At 52.9% G+C, this 19,404-nt stretch overlaps 2 protein-coding genes across 4 annotated transcripts in view; both read right to left on the bottom strand.

Moving 5' to 3' along the window:
• The window catches only part of LMX1A (LIM homeobox transcription factor 1 alpha), a 44,236-nt gene extending 41,532 nt beyond the window's left edge, over positions 1–2,704 (bottom strand). The window contains exons 1-2 of the mRNA XM_064719761.1: positions 2,601–2,704; positions 1,834–2,020 (exon numbers count right to left, since the gene is read on the bottom strand). Coding sequence (XP_064575831.1) covers positions 1,834–2,020; positions 2,601–2,676 — 263 coding nt within the window. The 5' untranslated portion in view covers positions 2,677–2,704. The remainder of the gene's footprint in view (positions 1–1,833; positions 2,021–2,600) is intronic.
• A 7,187-nt stretch (positions 2,705–9,891) lies between these two features.
• Positions 9,892–19,404, bottom strand: part of RXRG (retinoid X receptor gamma) — a 28,129-nt gene continuing 18,616 nt past the window's right edge. For all 3 annotated transcript variants that reach the window (XM_064720465.1, XM_064720466.1, XM_064720464.1), the window contains 8 exons: positions 17,727–17,871; positions 16,947–17,126; positions 14,220–14,380; positions 12,971–13,100; positions 12,208–12,340; positions 11,403–11,494; positions 11,025–11,130; positions 9,892–10,331 (listed from right to left, as the gene is read on the bottom strand). In XM_064720465.1, coding sequence (XP_064576535.1) covers positions 10,184–10,331; positions 11,025–11,130; positions 11,403–11,494; positions 12,208–12,340; positions 12,971–13,100; positions 14,220–14,380; positions 16,947–17,126; positions 17,727–17,871 — 1,095 coding nt within the window. In that variant the 3' untranslated portion in view covers positions 9,892–10,183. The remainder of the gene's footprint in view (positions 10,332–11,024; positions 11,131–11,402; positions 11,495–12,207; positions 12,341–12,970; positions 13,101–14,219; positions 14,381–16,946; positions 17,127–17,726; positions 17,872–19,404) is intronic.

Below are 19,404 nucleotides of genomic sequence, written 5' to 3'. Positions count from 1 at the left end.
TGGGGAGGATGAAAGGAGAAGGGACACAAACCTGCACCCTGTGCTAAAATAATTAATATTAAATGCAAGGGGACAATTAAACGATGGCAAGAAGCAGGCAGGGGCAGGAGGGAAAGAGGCCAGCAGCGAGTTGGGGTTAAAACCATCACACCTCGGGAAACCGCCCATCGCAGAGCCTCAGCCTCCCGGCTCGGGCAAAAGTCACAAACCCAAACACAGCTGGGAAATAACCAGAAAAAATGGTGCTATCCCCGGGCCTCAGGAAAAATTTGTGACATTTTTTTCCCGCAATCATCCTCGTCCATCCCAGCAGTGAGAGAGATGGGCACAGCAAGAAGCCAACTGCGGCACCGATTTCTTTCGCGGCCAACAGACATCAGAGGAGGGTTTCAGGTTGGAGCCACTTCAAGAGCTCACAAGCTGCAGTCAAGAGTAAAATCCACATGTGCTGCAAGCTGGAAAGGCATTTCTGGGTGACAGTCACCCCAATTTCCCCTTGATGGTCCAAACAAAAATACGGAAAAAGCAGAAAACGAGGATTGAACCGTGGTGGAAATGTATGGGAGCCAGTAGCTAAATTTCTACAGACAAACAAGCAGCACACCCAATATCAACAATTTTTTTTGCCTACAAAAACCCACCCCGTGGCACAGCTCTCTCCTTTCCACTCTCACAGCAGCTAATTCTTCCGCTCTTTCGTAAACATTTGAAAACAAGGTCACGCGCACAAATTCTGCTTTCAATTTGCCTTGTATCCATAGTGATTAAACTCAGACCCACAATACGGGATTTAAAGGATGAAAAAAAAACCCCAAAACACCCAAAAAATCCCAAAACCCCAACTTTAAGAAGGCCTGGAGCTGGGCTAGACCCCGGCACGCTCACCAGCTCGGCGAAGGCCAGGGATGGGAGCATCAGCAATCACTGTTTTCTGCTACAAAAAAGGGAATTAAATTGCAGGGCTTGGACAACCGTGCTATCGCCATAGCGAGGGATGTGGCCCCCCACCTACACCCTCCTCGAGAAACAACCAGCCCAGAGGCAACAAAAATTTAACAGCTCCAAAAACTCAGCTGGGCAGCGGGGTCTGGAAAGGAGAGCAAGAGCGGGATGAGCAGGGAAAAACGAAAGCAGCTGCAGGGGAGGAAAGACTCAGCAGCCTTCTCCCCATTCCCACTGGAATGGTTTTTCTTTTCAAAAAGAAAAATGCATTTCTCATTGTCTTTCCCCCTAACCCCACACTTCCAAAGGGGAAAGCGTCAGGGTTGGGAGGCTTTAAAACCCAAGTTTCTTCACCATCACAGACCCAGAAAAACCCCTGAGTGAGAGTCAACACTCCAAATCCAGCAGGGCCTTCCCTGGCTCCTGCCGAGTGCCTCAGTTTCCCCACCAACCAGGGGGGAGAGCAATAGCATTTCCCTGCCTGTGAGGATATTGGGATAATAACCTCGTCCAGGACCAGGTCAGGGAGGATACAACTTTCCTCCTGCCGATGCTCCATGGGAAAATAAAGCCAGGGGAAAATGCTTGGCCCCGTCCCCGCGCAGACCTGGGGCTACCGTGGGTCTCCCAGGCTCCCAACAAAACATCCTCAATTCCCAGAGCACACACAACCTGAGCACAACGAAACACCTCTGAAAAGGGGAGAACCGGGGGGCAACGAGACCGCGGCAAGCGCTGACACCTCCGGGCAAACACGGGGCAGGGAAAGCCACCGGGAAAGCAGCACCGGGACACCAGTCCCCCCCACCACAAGCTTTCGCAGGGCACTGGGGCTTTGTGGGCGCTGAGAGCAGGGCGAGGGGGGCTCCCCGAGGGGCAAGCCACACTCACTTCTCATAGTCCAGCTTGCAGTAGAGCTTCTTGTCGCGGTAGAAGCAGGTGGTCTGCAGGGGCTCCTTGCAGGACGCGCACTGGACGCACTGCTCGTGCCACAGGCTGTCGTTCAGGCGCAGCAAGAACCGGTCCAAAATCACTCGCTGGCACCCTTCGCACACCGACTTGGGGGTCGCGGCTCTGCCTGCGGGGAAGGAGCCGGGGGCTGGGGTGGGCGGAGGGAAAGGCGGCCGGGGAGGCGAGGGACGGACGGACGGACGGACGGACGGAGGGTCCCGCGGGTCTCGCTTCCCCCGTGGGTCGCGGGGGGACGGGGGTGTGCGGGGAGCTGCTGCGGGATCCAGGAGGGACCTGTGCCTTAGGGCAGCTCAGGGGGGGACACCTCGCCCCCAATTTCGTTCCTTTTGCAAAGGCGGCAGCGGAGCCGCAGCTCAGAGAGAGGGCGACGGTTTGAAAGCGATATTAAAACGAAGATAAAATGAAAAAATGAATTATTTATTGCTCGATACGAAGGATAGCCCTTCGTTACAAGGGGGGTTTAGGGGGACACGCGATTTAATGCGATCGCGGAACGAAGCGGGGACAGCGAAGGCGGGCGCCGGGGGCACACCCCGGGCGAAGGCAGCGGCGCCGGGCAGCACCGAGCCGGGCAAAGCCGTCGCCGGGCCTCCCGAACCCCCCGTGCCCATCCATCGCTCGGGCCCGCCCGGCCGCGCCCCGCCCTGTGGGGTCCCCAGGAGGGCAAGCGGGGCGCCCCGACTTACCCAGCAAGGAGGAGAAGGGGGTCGCGGGGTCCAGGGCGCTCTGCAAACTCTCCTCCATCTTCAGCCCGTCCAGCATGGTGGGGAGCCGGGCCGGGCGAGGGGTCGCGCCGCCCGCCTGCCAACACAGCCCGGACGCACCGCGCTCAGCCCGGCCGGGGCTTCCCCGCCCGCTCCCGGCGCCGCGCTCTCTCCTCCCTCCTCCTTCCCTCCTTCCCTCCCTCCCTTCCAACGGGAGAACCCCTCGGGCCCCCCGTTCCGGCTGCGCAGCCGCTGCCCCGGCCGGGCTGGCTGCAGCCCCCCAGCCCCGACGTGGGGAGGATGCGGGACGGGAGGATGCGGGGCTGCCGTCGGCGGGGCTCGGCCGCTTACCTGGGGCGGCCCGGGCGGTGTCTCGCTGCCAGGAGCCGGCGGGAGAGGCGTCGGCAGCCGCGGCTCCTGGGGCGTCCTGCGGCGGCTCCGGCCTCCCCCGCTGTAGCGCTGCCCGCCGCGTCCCCGCCGCCGGCGCTGCCCGGGGTGCGCAGCGAGCCGCGGCTCCCTGGACGGCTCGGCAGAGGAGCGCACGGACCTGCGGGGAAGCGCCCGTCCGACTGCTGCCAAGGCACATTTCCTGGAGCTGATAGCTCCCTGCCCGACCCCCACCCCCTGCCCTCCCCTCTCCACCCCACTCGAAATAAGTTTCCTCCCCGCTCTCCTGCCTGGCTGCAGGCACCGGCCCCGCCACGCCTCGAGGGGCCGGCGGCCTTTCCCGGCTCCGGGGTGCACGGCTCGGCCTGGCCGCCCCGGCTCCGCTCCGCTCCCTGCCTTCTTTTTCCTTCTTTTCTTAGAAAGCCAAAAAGAAGGAAAGACAACAAAAAAAAAAAAAAAAAAAAAAAAGGTAGAGGGTGGTGCCCCACCACAGCGTCTCTCCCAGTAATGAAACCGGCTGGAAATCGAGTTCCCCTTCCAGGAGCAGCGCAGTCCGGCAGTGTTTGGGGAAAGCCGGTCCCCTGCCCGCGGCGCTCCCCGGCGGGGATGCGCTCCCCCGCGCCGCGCATCGCCCCGGGCGCCTCGCTCCCGCTGCTCCGGAGCGTTTAGAGAAAATCAGTGCTGGGACGAGGAGGAAAACAAAAAAGAAATAACAAAAAAAAAAAAAAAAAAAAAAAAAAAAAAAAATCCCAACACCAAAGCCGGAGAGCTGCCCCGGAGGGCTCGTCTCCAATGATCCCTGGCGCCGAGCGGGGCTCGGTGCGCTCCGGTTCCGCGGGGCCGCAGGGGGAAGCGGCCCCGGAGAAGCCGAGCTCCGTCTCCGCCAAACCGCATCGCTTTCGGGCAGGGGAAACCCGCGGAGGAACGGTCCCGCCCGGCCGGGGAAGATGAAACTTGGAGCCTTCCCGCAGCCCCGGCGCTTTCCCGTCCTTCCCGGCTCTCCCTTCCCTCCTGCCTGCGGAGTTTCGCTGTTTTTCGGGGAGTTTGGCGGCCCCGCGGTCGGAGCGGGGCTGGGGCCGCGTACCTGCGGCTGCCGGAGCAGCCCGGACGGGGATCCGCGGCTTCCCCGGCACGGAGCAGGGCTGGATCCCCCTTCTCCGGCCGCGGAGCTGCGAGGGAGCCGCTGCAGGATCGCGGAGGATGGGAGGCTTTTGGGGACCTCACCTCCTGCGCTCACCGCTGACCTTGGCACCAGGGGCAGATGCGCTCCCAGCCTCTCTGAGGGGCATCCTCGTCACCGAGTGCTCCCCACACCCAGATGACGTGGGCGATGCAGGGAGCGAGGTCGTGTCCTCTGGGAATTCGTAGGAAGGAGAGAGGCCGCAGGTTAGCACAGGCAGCTCAGCGCCCTGCCAAAATCCCCCGGGAGAGGGAAACGCGGTGCTGGGACAGCCCTAAGTGCATCCCGGTGTGACTCCACCGGGAGTTCGGGCAGGGAAGCCTTGGTGCTGTCACACGGGTCAGTGTCACACGGCTCTGACCACTCACATCCAGCAGGGCTGGGCTGCAGCAGGGAGGCTCTGGGCTCTGACACCTTTGTCTTTGGCTCTCCCGAAGGTCTCCGAGCAGCCACAGCCGAGTGTCAGAGCGGCCAGATCCACTGGAGCCACCTTGCCAAGGCACCAGCCCAGCGAGGACTGACTGCAGCACGACCAGGGGCTCCAGGCACTGCCTGCTGCTCTTCCCCAGCCTGTCCATCCCACAGGGCAGATTTTCCTCACCCAGCCAGGGAGTGGCAGCCCCGTGGGGTGGGAACACCACCACTAGCACTGCTAAAAACTGTGTCCCTGTGTCCCTGTGCACTTTGCTGGCAGGCTCAGCCCGCCCACCTGATTTTCCCTGCTCAGAGATGCAGGAGCAGCTGGGAGGGAAGGCATTCTTTCCTGGATGTTGCCACCCCATGGTTTTCCTCCTCCTCCTCCTCTTCTCCATACAGGGAGGGTTTGGAGACTGTCTCACCTTGCAGCTCTCGTGTACCATTCCCAGCTTGGTCTATGAAAATCAGGTTTGGGGGCTGAGTGTGTAACACCAGGGTGTTGCTGCTCATGATTTACACACCCACCAACTCCCACACAGGTCAGAGGTACTGGAGCACACCTGGCCTTGTGCAAAAAGTGATCACCAGGTGAATAAATGCAAGAAATACACTCCAAACCCCCCAAAAGTGCAACTTCAACACGGGCAGTGGCTCTACAAAACATGGGGGGAGTATTTCAGGCAGCGCACTACAGCCTCTGAGGACCAGTTTCCATTATTAGCTCACCCAGAGCTGAACTAGGGGCAACATCAGCAGCCAAAGAGAATTAAACCAGAGCAAAAGCAGGTCCTGCCTTTTCCCTTCTAGCTGTAGGGTCTGCAGGCAGCCAGGTGTTGCAAAAAGTGGGCGGTGCTGGAGAAGTGCATGAAACAGAAGCAGCCAACCGAGTGAGCAAGGCCACAACGTTGGCAGAGGGGCTGCACATCTTCCCCAGCCCTGCTGGGGCTGCCCAGCTGTCAGTTCTGTGCAGGTCCCCACTGCTCACTGCTGGAAGGGGACCAGCAGCACTCAGCTCCCAGTAGCCACAGCCACAGCCAGATCCCTCCTCCAGCATCACCTGAACCCTGCCCAGCCAAGCAGATGCAGAAAGCCCCAGGAGCAGGCAGGGCTGGCCCCAGGAGCAGGCACACAGGAGATCCAGGGAGAAGATGGCTACAAGCCACCTGCCTTGGGACAGGAGTCACTGGGCCAGCACCATCCAGGTGTCGCAGACATCTTTTCATTTAAAATCCTTTCTTTAGGATTTTTCCTCCTGAGGAGCTGAGAAGCCTCAGGAACAAAATGTAAACATTGATTATCTGCTGCTGTGGAATGCAACAGGTGCATCTGTGATTGGTCTCATGTTGGATGTTTGTAATCAATCACAGCCCAGTTAGCTTGGACTCTCTGTCTGATCCACAAACCTTTATTATTCTTGCCTTTCTATTCTTAGCTTAGCTAGCCTTCTGAGGCTAGAAAGAATACTTTTCCTTCTATTCTTTTTAGTATAGTTTTAATGTAATGTACATTATAAAATAATAAATCAAGCCTTCTGAACATGGAGTCAACATTCTCTTCTCTTCCCTCACCTGAAAACCCCTGTGAACACCATCACAATCCAGGTGCCTCAAATGCCCAAAGCCAGCTTGGCACAGAAGAAAAAGCCTTGTCCGGCAGCAGAGATGTCCCTGGATGCCACTCCCCATGCAAGGGGCACACCTCCCTGTCCTGCTGCCACCCCCAGAGCCCTCAGGGGCACCAGCAGCCCACAGGCTGTCAGGTAGCCCTGGGGTGATCAAATCCTCTCCTTTCACCCCTGAAATCCACCAGACCAAGCCTGTCTCGGGTAGAGTTGATTGCACAGAGGGCACAGGAAGAGAGGAGAGAGAAATGGAGTGGCAGCCTTGCTTAGAGAGAGGTTGGTCTTTGTCACTCACGCTGATAAACACCTGGGGATTTATCAGGGCTTCTCTACCACAATGTACCTTGCCATCCTCCCTGAGAGAGGATACACACACTGCTTCCCACTGGCATCAGCAGCAGCTCTGGGGAGCCCCCTCCTCTTCTTCCCCCTGCTCCCTTGCCCCAAGAGGCACCAAGGGCCTCCCATGGGACAGCAGAGAGCTGGGAGAGGGACACAGAGGGGAGGAGCAGAGGAACCAGGCAGCAAAGAGAGCATCTCAGGAAGCTCAGGTGAGATGGCAAAGGCAGTCCCAGACAAGAGGTCCTTGGGGAAAGGTCAGTGTTGGTGGCACTCAGTTGGATTCACACTGTTGGTGTCTTGTGATGGTGGTCACAGGGGTTTTCAGGTGAGGGAAGAGATGAGGATCTGACTCCATGTTTCAGAAGGCTTGATTTATTATTTTATTATATATATTACAGTAAAACTTTACTAAAATAATAGAAGAAATGGTTTTCTTCAGAAGGCTAGCTAAGCTAAGAATAGAAAAGAATGAATAACAAAGGTTTGTGTCTTGGACAGGGAGCCGAGATAGCTGGGCTGTGATTGGCCATTAATTATAAACATCCAAGATGGGCTAATCAAAAATCTACCTGATGCATTCCATAGCAGCAGATAATCATGGTTTACATTTTGTCCCTGAGGCCTCTCAGCTTCTCAGGAGGAAAAAATCCTAAGGAAAGGATTTTCATAAAGAGATGTCTGCGACAGTGTCTGAGAGTCATGTCAGGTCTACAGGATGTGCCCCTGAATCACTCAACCCATCAGGGAGCCCAGAGCCAAGCTGAACATAAACCAGCTCAAACTTTTACAGTTTGAGATGTATTTTTTTATTCTCAATCCAGCAGTGCTGTTGTTGGCCTCAGCAGAAACTGGAGCAGCTGCTACAGAACCCAAAACTCCATTATTTTATGAAGCTCCCTCCACAGAGCATTGCAGAGGCAGCAGCTCAGAATTAATAAATGCTTTGACACATTTGGCCTGTGCACCAGAACTAAGCTTGTCCATGGTGGGGGGGACCTGCTGCTAACTCAGGAAGCTCATGAGATGTGATGCATGGTGGCAGAGAGAAAATGGCCTTGCACCAGTCATTCCCAGAGCCTGGCTAGCTTATTAATCCCAGAGCAAAGGGAAAATTGTCTGAGCTTGATCTGAGGCTATGAGAGCCTTCATGGGGAAAGCAGTGACTGGATGGAGCTTTCTTTGGTGTATCAATGATGGGGATTTCTGCTGTTTTATGAAAATTAGGTTTTTCCAGGGCTGGGGAAGCTCCAGCCATGCCAAGCTGCTGTCGTCCTGCAGCAGCTCACACAAGGATAACCACAGCAGTGAGTTACTGCCAGCTGCTGTGGGATTTGTTCCTTGGGGTGTCCAAAGCCTCACTCCTATGCTTTGCAAGGCTTGGGGAGGCACAGCTCTTGGACAACACCCCTGTAGAGAGGTCTATAGTATGAATGAGGAATCCAAGGGCTGGGACCAAATCCAGGAGGTTGCATCAACCCTCAGGTCCCCAGTGACTGCAGGCAGAGCTGGGTTGCTCCATGACTTGTTTCCCCTGCAGAGGACATTGGTTTGCTAGGGGCACTTTCAGATGAGCAACTGGTGTCTCACCCACAGAGGCCACGTGGAGAGTCATGGTGTCTCTGCCCTGCCAGACACAGGGCGGAGGAGTCTGTGGTGTGCTGTGTGTTAATTCCTTTTTCCAAAAACCCAGTAGTCATCTGGAGAAACGGGACAAAGCCCTGCTCAAACTGCAGCCTGCAGACCTTGAGAGAGAGACTACCCTTCCAGACTGCTAAGAGTGAGTGTGTCCAGCAGCCACCTCGAGGCTTCCTGCCCCATTTTGGTTACCATATCCATCACTTCCAAAATATCACAGGCAGCAGCCTGGGATTGTTTACAAACAGTGGATTGAGATCAGCATCAATCAGAAGAGAAATCCAACCCAGCCAGCTGGGGGCCAGCTCTTAGAATTTTACTTCTCTCAGAGGGGAAGCCTGAGCAGCCCAGGTTGGAGGTGGCCTCCTGCTTCATCTGACCAGCACTGTGGTGTGGCACTATCCCAGCACAGCATCTCAAATTCCAGCAACACTTTTACAATGAGCAGGCTGTGTATTCTCTGTATTTAAACACCTCTTTTAACAAAAAAAAATGCTTTTTCACTTAAAAAAGCATCTTCTTGGTCAGTGCTTTTCACAGGTTTTGAAAATCTCCTTGGGTTTTTCTCAGGAGGAAAAGAAAAAATTGAAGCGTTTTTGTAATGTTGGGGTTTTCCCTCTTTTCCTCCGCTCTTTTAAGTTCTCCTTTTCCTCCTCTCGGCGAAAAACTGGAAAATGAATCATGTCCCCGTGTGGGAGCTTTAACAAAACGTTTCATTTTTATCCCCCTTCCTTTTCTGCTGTCAGCCCTCCTCTCCCTGCAACCTCCCCGAGCCGGCAGCGTCGCAATCTGTCACGCGGACAGCCCAAGCTGCATCTCACCCCACTGTCTGCTGAGAGGGTCAGGAGGGGCAGATCACTTAACACTACACCTGTTTTATGAATAATAATACAGACAGTTTCCCTGGGTTCCTGGGAGGACGTTTTCCCACCAGGATAAGCGCTGCATATTGAACAAATTAATGTCTTTAACTCGTTTGACTCTGGTTAGCTCGGCTGCAATGGGGAGCTCCAGCAGGAGAAAGAGCAGGAAAGAGCAGGCAAGCCTTTGAGGGTGGTTTGTTAGAGGGTCTTGTTCTTTCCTTCCCTGCAAGTTTCACTCGTGGAAGTGGGAGATTATAAATTTTGGGGTTGGTGAGGTTGTTTTCAGAGGAGAAATATGGAGGGGGAAAAAAAGAATGGGACACGTGAAGCTTCAGGAAAATCAGGAAAATGGAAAGTTTTCCACGAGCACACAAGGTCTGTGTCACTTCAAAATGCTCCACCTGGATCAAAATGAAACACTTTGGTTCTTCTGTCAGTGGCTAGACTAGCTCAGAAAAGAAAACACCAAACTAACCAACCAACCAACCAACACCAGACAACCACCCTCTCACACATTAAAAACTTACTTTAAATATTACTTTAGAACTTCAAACAATTCCAAGAGTTTCTCTTTAAGATGGTGGAATGAAATGCTTTGATTCACAGCAGCAAGTTTCTCTTGGTCATTCCTTGGCAGAAACAAGAAGGAGCAATACCTGTCTTCTCTCAGCCAGAGGACCGTGTCCATCAGCACAAGCAGAGATATCCCAAGGGACATTCCTGCCCTGATCTGGGCAGCCCAAAAGTGTCAGGAGGAACCCTCAGCCCCACCCCAAGCTGGACCTGTGACCACAGCAAAAGAAGACACTGCTCTTCCACTCCAATCAGTGCCTCACTCGTAATATTTTATTTGTTTTGTTGACTTTTATTGAGAATGAAAAAATAATTTAAAGCAATTATCTGTACAGGGGGGCAGGGGGGTGGTTAGCTGGGTAGAGGATCAGTGACCCCCCCAGACAGGCCAGGGAGGGCTCAAGGGGGTGATTTACAGCTGTCCAAAACCACGACAATCCCACCGAGGAGGAGCGGAGGGCCAAGGACATCTCTGGAGCTGGCTCAGAGCACAGGGGCAGGAGGCTCTGCAGGGGCACAGGGGGCCAGGCTCTGGCCAGACAGACCCTCAAGTGACCTGCAGGGGTGTCTCCAGCATCTCCATGAGGAAGGTGTCGATGGGGGTGTCTCCAATCAGCTTGAAGAAGAAGAGGTGCTCCAGGCACTTCAGCCCGATGGAGCGCAGTGCCGGCAGGCGCAGGAGCAGCTTGGCAAACCTGGGAAAGAGCAGAGTCAGAGGCACAAGGGAGCCACTGCCTGCCCTCTCCCACCCATTTCCAAGCCTGCACCAGCCCAGATTCTCCCAAAAAAATGCTTTTGGGGCATTCTCAGACTTAGATTTCCTTAAGCTTTCAATATAAGCATTTGTCGCCTCGTGTGGAGGGAATATGTACCTTTCCAAAACAGAATGTGGCATTTTTAAAACTTAAACAAAAAAGAAGATACATCCAGATTTGAACATCTTAACATGACCTATAACTCCATGGTATCATTTAAATCTATCTTCAAAAACTCCCCAGGCTGTCAGAGTGTGTGCAGCCCCCCAGCTGCCAGCCACTGCCTCTGGTTTGGAGGCACGGCTGGAAGGGGGTGTAGCTGGCAGCCTGGTCCCTGTTCCCCCTGCCCAGAGCCCACTTGCAGTGTCTGTGGTGACAGCCAGAGCCCACTGGCAGTGTCTGTGGTGACAGCCAGAGCAAAAACCAGCAGAGGATTCCGCGGGCACCGACCCAGCTGCCGGCGCTTCAAGAGCTCGGCCAGCAGAGGGTAGGATTGGATTAGAAAGCAACAAAATTCCAGCTCCACAGCACCCTCAAGGCTGGGGATTTGGGCACTGTGGTTCAGGCAGAGCCAGCACAGGCAGGCTCCTCTCTGCAGGGTGGGAATCACGCTGCCCTGCCGGGGGCACTCACCGCCCTGGCTGCTCGGGGTACTTCTGCTTCGTGTAGGCTTCCAGCGTGGCATAGACCTTCTCCCGCAGGGATTCCACTTCTGAGGGGCTGGACAAACCCTTGGCATCTGGTCAGGGGAGGAAATACAGCTGGGGAAAAGGTCTCTGCAGAGGGGGTCTTTGCACTCTGTGCACAGGCAGGAGAGGAATGGGACAAATCTTGGTCTGCTGGGAGCTGTCCCTGCCCATTGCAGCAGGGGTGGAATGATGTGGTCCTTGAGGAACCTTCCAACCCAAAGCATGAAATCTGTCTGCAGCCTTGATGCTCAGTGTCACAGCGACCTGCTGTGGCCCAGAGGGAGTGCTTGTCACCTGGGACTGTCCCCAGCCTCGGGCTTACCTGGGTTAAACAGGACAATGGCTCGCAGGCACCCCAGCTCCGACTTATCCATCTGCATGTCTTTCATTTTGGACACCAGCTCTGTCAAAACCCTGCATGTGGGGGACATGGGTGAGCAGGCAGTTAGAGACCAGTTTCTCCACTGAAAAAAAGGCACTGGGAATACCCTCAATTCTTCTCTGCAGGAAGAGAGGCATCTTTGAGGCACAGCCATGCCCCACACTGCTGTTCTACAAGTGCATCAGCAACATCCTGAGCATCAAATTTGCTCCTGTTCTCACTTTGTTCAGCACACAGCACTCCCAATTTGCACTCACTCAAGGAAAACCACATGGGTTTTCTCCACTTTTTACTGTGTGGTGCAAAACATGGGCACTGTCCTTACATGTGCCAGGTGTGAAGGAGTGGTGAGGCAGTGTCCTGCCAGGCAGGGAGCAGGCACGGCAGGGACAATATCCATGCACTTGTTACACAAGCAAGTTGGGGTTTGAGGCTTTGCCATCTAAAGCTCTTGGTGAGCAATATTAGGCCTAGATACAGCCACAGCAAACTCTCTAGACATAAGCATTCCTCCCCCTGCACACCCAACCCAACATCTGCTTCTGCAGCTGCAAATCCCTTCCCATTGTGCTTTCACCCCATTCTTGTTTTTTTAAGTCAGTCAAACATCCCCTGCTCATTCCAAGCCACTCCTGCCCCAAACCACAAAGGCTTTGCTCCAGTTCCCTTTAAGGACATGTTTCCCACTCAGAGGGGAAGGCAGAGCCAGCCTGGCCAGCCCTGCTGGGGGGTGGCAGCCACGTACCTGTCAAAGATGGAGCCCACGCCGGCGCTGTGGGCGCTGCTGCGGTGCACGTGCAGGCCCGTGGCCAGCAGGATCCCATCCTGCACCGACACAGAGCGATGGGAGAAGGAGGCAATGAGCAGCTCATTCCAGCCTGCAAGCACAGGAGGGCAGGACACGTCAGGCAGTCTGGCCAAAAAGCAGTTCCAGACAGAGCAGCAGAGCTGGTTTCTCCCTGCTGGCTTTGGACTGAACTCAGGGGAGAGTTGGCACCCCAGGTACCAGTGCATCCCTTGCAAGAGGTGGGAAATCCCTTGGAAATATCTGGGAAATGCTCTCAGGCACATGGTGTGATACTTGGGGTTGTTCTGGGCAGGGACAGGAGTTGGACTTTGATGATTCTTGCAGGTTCCTTCCGGCTCAGGATATCTTATGATTTGATGACCCTGACTAGCAGTAAGCGAGAAGCAGAAACTTGCTCAAAGGGAAGGAGCAGAAACTGGCTCAAAGGGAAAACAATTAAAATTACAAAAAAGAAAAGAGGAAAAATATTCTGTGTTTTCTTCCTAAAAAAAACCACATTCCTAGCAACTCCAATCTCTTTACAAACAACAGATTTACTGCCCCATCCACAGCCTCTGCCAACCCCTCATCGTGTCTCAGAATGGGACATGGAGGAATGGATTGGCTCAGGATTGCACATTCACCACCCAGCCTGGCTGGCTCTCCCACAGCCCAGAGAAGGGACAGGGACAGCAGGGACAGCACAGGTGGGGGACATTACCTGCCCGGAGGAGAATGACTTGGTCTTCCAGCGTCAGGTCGGAGAAGTGAGGGATGCGCTTGGCCCACTCGACCAGAGTGAAGAGCTGCTTGTCAGCAGCGTGGCAGATGTTGGTGACAGGGTCATTTGTCTAACAGAGAGGGGTACCAAAAGGAAAAGAGCAGAGGAAAAGAGGAGAATTCATCAGTGGAAAGTCTTTGATAATCGCAATTGAGTTAACGATACTCAATGCCACAAGGACAACATCCAAACTGCCAATAATCTCAGGTGGGTGCTGTTGGGGAGAGCAGGAATTTGTTACCACTGTCCCCTCTGCAGCCAGCCAAGTCAGCTTGATGCCTTGGAGTGGCGACCTAGAACAGAGGCTAGACCAGATTAAGAGGCTAAAAACAGGTATTTATTGAAGGTCTTCAATTGGAACACCTTGGGCAGTCAAAAGAGGGGCTACACCCAAGATGGACAACGCTAAGTTTTTCAGACAATTATAAGTTTGGTCCATTCACATATCAGGGGTTAATCCTCCAATTACAGCTTCAGGTAATGAAGTCATATTCCCCCAGTTTGCTCCCCCCAATTCACTTTTATTTATACTTTTTGGGGCCTGAGGCTGTAGGGTGTCCTTGAGTTTCAGGCCCAGAGGGATTGTTTGTCTGACCAAAATGTGAAGACAGCAGCTGACACTCTATATGGAGTTTAGAGTTATACACCAGAGTAGTACAAGATTTGAAAAATATAAAAGCTAAATGCCTTAGGGCATCAAGCTGGTTGCTAGATTTTTCTGTTTGCTTGTTACCCTTTGCAAAGCAAGTCCCTCATGGCTGGCTCCAGTCCTGCTCCCCAGGGCATATCCAAAAGCTAGGGAGCAGCCCCTGAACAGGCATGAGCACCAGTTCCATCCAAACCAGCAAAACCACAGCAGTAAACCTGCTGTGTTCAGCTCCACCCCAGCCAGGGGCAGACAAAGAAGTGTTCAGGGCTGTGCACGTGTGAAAGCCAGCACAGGGCTCAGGCTCTCCAGCATCTATTTCAGTGAGGAGATTCCTCATGGAAACTAAAAGAGACTGGGGAAAAAATGCTTGGAAAATAACATATAGTTGTCATTTAGAGTATCTCCAAAAGAGAAACTGTTGGTGATTTTTAGGTGCTGTGGAGCAAAACCCCCTTGTACAATGCTTGTTGTTCACGTGACGCTGGTCTGTTCAAATCCCAGCTCCAATCTCTGGCTGCAGGTGCTGCCAGGGGCTCTTACCGAGCTCTCTGTGCCCATGTCACTGTAGGCCTCTGTTTTGGGCTCCACTGCCAGCTCAGCTTCCAGGATCCTCTCCACGGGCATGTCCTCACTGCCACTGCTCGTGGACTCGGCCTCGGTCTCACTGCGCTCCCTGCTCCTCTGCCTCTCCTCCTGCACAGCTGTGGGACACAAACACGGCTCTCTACAGCCACAGCAACGCTCCTCTGCTCACAGGGGGTCCCCACAGGTGGGATGGAAACCCCCTCAAGCAGGAGACAGCAGAAAATAATATCATTCACATGCTCTTAAAAAATTCCTCCACCCAGGGTTTTTCTCCTGGGAAGCTGAAAGGCAGCGAGAGAGGCCTCAGAGAAATGGAAAACAATTCTTATCTCATTTGTTTCTCCTGTGTTTTGCTCATGTGGAATGTGTTTGGAGACTGTTTACCCGCAGGTGATTGTTCCATTGGGTTCTGGTGTGGGTTGTTTTCACTCTTTGGCCAATCGGGGCCAAGCTGTGTTGGGACTCTTTCCAGAGTCACAAGCTTTCATTATAATCTTTTTAGCATTCTGTAAGTATCCCTTCTGTATTCTTTAGTATGGTATCGTATTCTTTAATATAATATAGTATAATGAAGTAAAAAATTAGCCTCCTGAGAACATGGAGTCAGATGAATCATTCTCTCCCCTCATCAGTGAACCTGCATTTTACAATAAATGGTTATGTCAGATGTGCACCCATTAAAATGGTTGCTCCCACATCAAAAACTCTGTTGCTGCACACCAGTAGCCTCCAAATTTGACCAAAGATTGTGATTTCCAAAGTATGAAGCTCCAGAACAGAGGGAAGATGAGTTGATGCCTCCAGGTGGCAGTCTGGACTCGGCTGTCACTGGGTGCTGGAGGAGGCAGCACTCACAGCACTCCTGCACTCACAGACAGGTTTTTGTGCTCTCAGCATGCTTCCAACAATCCCAGAATGCTTTCAACAATCCCACAGCAGCCAGAGCATCCAGCAGCAGGGCTAGACAGTCCCCAAACCCCAGCTGGATTCACACCTGCTGCTTGTCTCATTCCTGAGCAAAATCCTACCCAGCCTGGCCCAGCCCTGGCATCACCTCTCCCTCCACCACCTCTCTTCCTGATCCTCCCCACTAGAAAATTCCCTCTACACCAGTATCCCAACACCTTCACTCCCTTCTCCCCTCTGTATGTTTTCTAAAGAAGACACAGAACATGAAATTCTCTCCAAAGCTCAGTTTCTAATTCCCAGGACGTGTGTAAGAGAGGTCAGTGTAGGACCTGTGTATCTTGTGTGCAACAAAAGTCCTGGTAAGGGAAATACAACAATCCTGCTTAAGAAGTGACCAGCAGGCATTATATTTGTCTAGTTCACTGCTGGGGTGAAGTGGCAGCACCCAAGGAGATGGATCAAGGTGGGCATCCAGCCTGGTGCTTGTGAGGGAGGGCAACACAGGACAGAAGTATATGCCAGCCTGCTGGGGGAGAATATTTGTGCAGAAAAAGCCATGCAGGTGTTTCTGAAGTCACCAAAATCTTACTGGAATAAAGAACATGGCAAGGAAATACCAGTCCCATCACTCAGCCCCTGAACTCAAGCTGCACTCTGTCCCCAGCTTCTGCAGCTCCCAAAAAGCCCCTGTGATTGCTGCAGCCAAACTCTCACAGGATCCACCAGGTTCCTGGGGTTTAAATTTTCACTCTCTGCAAAAGGAAGTTGTGCTAACACCCTGGTCCTCTGAACCACTTTGCACCTGGCTGGAAGAGGGAGCTATGCCTGGGATTAAGTTTTTGATTCCAGCCTGGCATTGTGCAGTCCCCTGCTGCCCTGTGAGTTTGAGGCAGCACAGCTTTGGTGATGCTGCAGGACGAGAATCAGCTCATGCCCAGTGTTACAGCTGCTTCCCTGGGCAGCTCTGCTACTTTATCTTAGAAAAAAAGGAGCTTAAATGCTCCTGTGTTGGTTGTCACTTCCTGACGTTGCATCTGTTAGGATAATTTGGGAGACAATCCAGCTCAGCAGGTAAATGGAAATGACAGAAAACTATAAAATGAGAGATAGAAATAAATCATTCACCCTAATCCTCCAGTACAAGAATTAGGTGGTGACAAATGAAGTCAGCAAATTAAAAACAAAAAAATGAAAGTTGCTCTTCACAAAGGAGGCAAGAAGTCTGCAAGACCCCTCACTGCTGGGTGCTGTCCCCAGCAGAGGTTTACAGGTTTCCAAGGGGTCCAAGCCACTAAGAGTCACTAACTAGAGGCAAGGTTGGGTCAGGATCAGTTAAAAGCTTCGATACTCACCCATGTGTGTGATTAGGTGAGAAGAAAAATACACTGTAACAGCTTCCCCATCAGTCTCTTCCCTTATTAGCCCTTATTAGGAAAAAAGCCTTCACAGAAGGAAGAATTTTTTGCACCCTGTCCAACATGGGAACAGGCTGCTTAGGGAGGTGGCAGAGTCACCATCCCAGAGGTATTTAAAGGACAGGCATATGTGGCACTTAGGGACAGGGTTCAGTGGTGGAATTTTCATTGCCAGGCCAATGGTTCCACTTGATCTTAAAACTCTTTCCCAACCCAAACCACGATTCCCATCTCCTTTACGTAATGAGGTCCCAAACCCCCTGATGAATGCACCAGCCTTGGAGGGCCACCAAGAGGCTGATTTATCCTAATGAATGGCGGAAAATATCTCCAATCCCATTGCTCCCAGCAGCCCTACCTTCCCTCTTCATCCCCATGGCGAGGCACTTCTGGTAGCGGCAGTACTGGCAGCGGTTGCGCTGGCGCTTGTCGATCAGGCAGTCCTTGTTATCCCGGCAGGTGTAGATCAGATCCTTCCTGATGGTCCTCTTGAAGAAGCCTTTGCAGCCCTCACAGCTGTACACCCCATAGTGCTTCCCTGGGGAGGCAAGGGAATGGCTGGCCAGGCAGGTTTTTGCCTTTCCTTCCAGCGTGGAGGAGCTCAAAGCAAATCCAAAGGTGGAAAAACTGCAGGGTATCACCTTGAACTGGCTTCAAGACTTAGCAGCAGCAGTCAAACCACAGGACCACTGTTTTTCCTGGGATAAGGAGGGGCTGCATGCCAGTGGAGTGATGTGGAGCATCTGAGGTGCACAACAGCCACAGGCAGCAAATGGGGTGCACTGATATGGAGAGGGCTTGCAGGGCTCACTGGGGTACAACAGAAAACCCAGGCACAGGCAGAGCCCAGCTGACTCAAAGCACAGGGAAATGGGAACACAGAGATTTTGGTAGATTTACCTTTGGCAAACAGGGACAGAAGGTAAAATGAGGTTACACACACGAGGGAGAAGAGCACAGTGTTTAGGTTTGGTCACTTTTGGGCACAAATTTGCAACACAGCCAGCCAGACCCAGCCATGAGCTTGCCATGCCAGTGTGGCCCCAGCAGCCTCCACACTGCTCAGTGCTGCACAGTCTCAGAGCACCAGGAGAGTTCTCACTGCACAAAGCCTTCCCCAAGAGAGAAAGCCTCCTACCTGAGGACCTGTCCCCACAGATGGCACAGATGTGTTTGGCTAGGGATCCTGGACTCGTGGATGGATAATTCATGTTCCCCATCCCCGGGAGACCCGGCAAGGGCTTGACATCCTCCGAGCTGCTGACATTGTTCAGGACATTGAGCTGCAGAAGCCACGGGACAGGTTAGAGGGGAGAGACTCACATCTCAGTGAAACCATCCCCAAATGGAGCTGACCCTTCCCTTGCTGCTCCTGCCAGGCTTGTCCCCCAAGCTTACCCCCATGGGGCTGCCCTGGGCAGACAGACAGACAGACAGACATCCTCTGCTGAATCCAGCAGGAGAGGCTTAAGCAGGCACTAAAGCAGACACTGCCTGATGTTGTAACCAAAGCCAGGACTTAGCAGAGCTGGAAAAGGGCAGGCACTACCCTCAGCTGCTCAGTTACAGCCTCCAAGCCACGAGGCTGCTGGGATCCTGGCTGCTTCATTAGAGGATGCTGATTGTTGGCTGCTGGCAGCCACAAACACTAACAGCTTAGTAAAGCAGAGCTCTGCAGACAGGTGATTTGTTACAATCAAACCTGCACTGCTGCATGGCTAGGGAAGCTGTAATGGTGTTTAAGAACAGAAAAAAATAAATAAAAATTAGTGGGTTAGCTTCCCTGACTCACAATATCTGCATATGCACATGAACACATGGCCATTTGGTGCCTCTCTGGGACTTAGGTTCCCAAACACCATCACAGGTGGCAGATTTGGTGTTACCAGATTATTTTAAAAAAAGAAACAAAAAAAAAGGGGGGGATCAGGCTGAGCATCGAAAAATCAGCAGCTGTGAGATGCAGGCAAAGGATGCAGAGCCCCCAGCTGAGATCCCCAGGAGCTGCTCCTGGCTGCTGAAGTTAAAGGTTACAAACCCACATTGATTAGAGACCAAAGCCTGACGTTGCCCAGGGCTTCCTTTTATTGCTGTTTGCTTTGGAGCCACGTCAGGCAGGGCAGGGAAGGGTAAGGGCCATTGAGCACGTCTTGTCAAAAGCTGTCTGGGCAGAACAATGTCTCTCCAAGCCCACCACCCACCACCAAATCACCTTCCCCACTGCTGTGGGCTGAGGGCTGGGGATGGTTGTTCCATCCCTGGGTTTGTTTGGAACAGTTGTGCCAATTTATCAGCTCAAAGAAGGCAGAAGCAAGGATAGAAAACAAGAATTTGGATGAAGATCCAGCTCGAGCCTTCATTCCAATCTCTGTAACATTTAAAACAGTGGATTCCATGCATGTTGCTGAAATTTCTCCATTTGCCCCAAGAAACTGCACATTTCCAAAAAAAAAAAGTGGTAATTTCCACAGAAAATTTTGGTAAACAACAAAGGTTCATCCCATTGGAATTTTTTGATGTGTCATTAGAAAAATAAAAAAGATGAAGCCTGTTCTCATCTTCCCTCACTGCTATCCCTTCATTTTCAAGCTTCAAATGTTTTAATAACACAGAAAATAAAAATTATCCAGCAAAAATCAGGAGCCAAGTAGTTTTGCTCCAGTAGGACATATAAGTGTATTGGGAAAAATTACCCAGAGGAACAGAGGTTTGATCTCCCCAGCAGAGACTCAAACCAGGCACTGGCAACTGTAAATCCTTATGCTTCAAGATCCAGGCCAAGGAAAGGAGAAATAAACCCCTTCCTCCCCACAAGT

The sequence above is a fragment of the Zonotrichia leucophrys genome, chromosome 8 (genome assembly GCF_028769735.1).
Source record: "Zonotrichia leucophrys gambelii isolate GWCS_2022_RI chromosome 8, RI_Zleu_2.0, whole genome shotgun sequence".
In the NCBI taxonomy this organism is placed as follows: Eukaryota; Metazoa; Chordata; class Aves; order Passeriformes; family Passerellidae; genus Zonotrichia; species Zonotrichia leucophrys.
The sequence above is the reverse complement of the archived record's forward strand: the minus strand, read 5'-3'. Positions and strand labels throughout refer to the sequence as shown.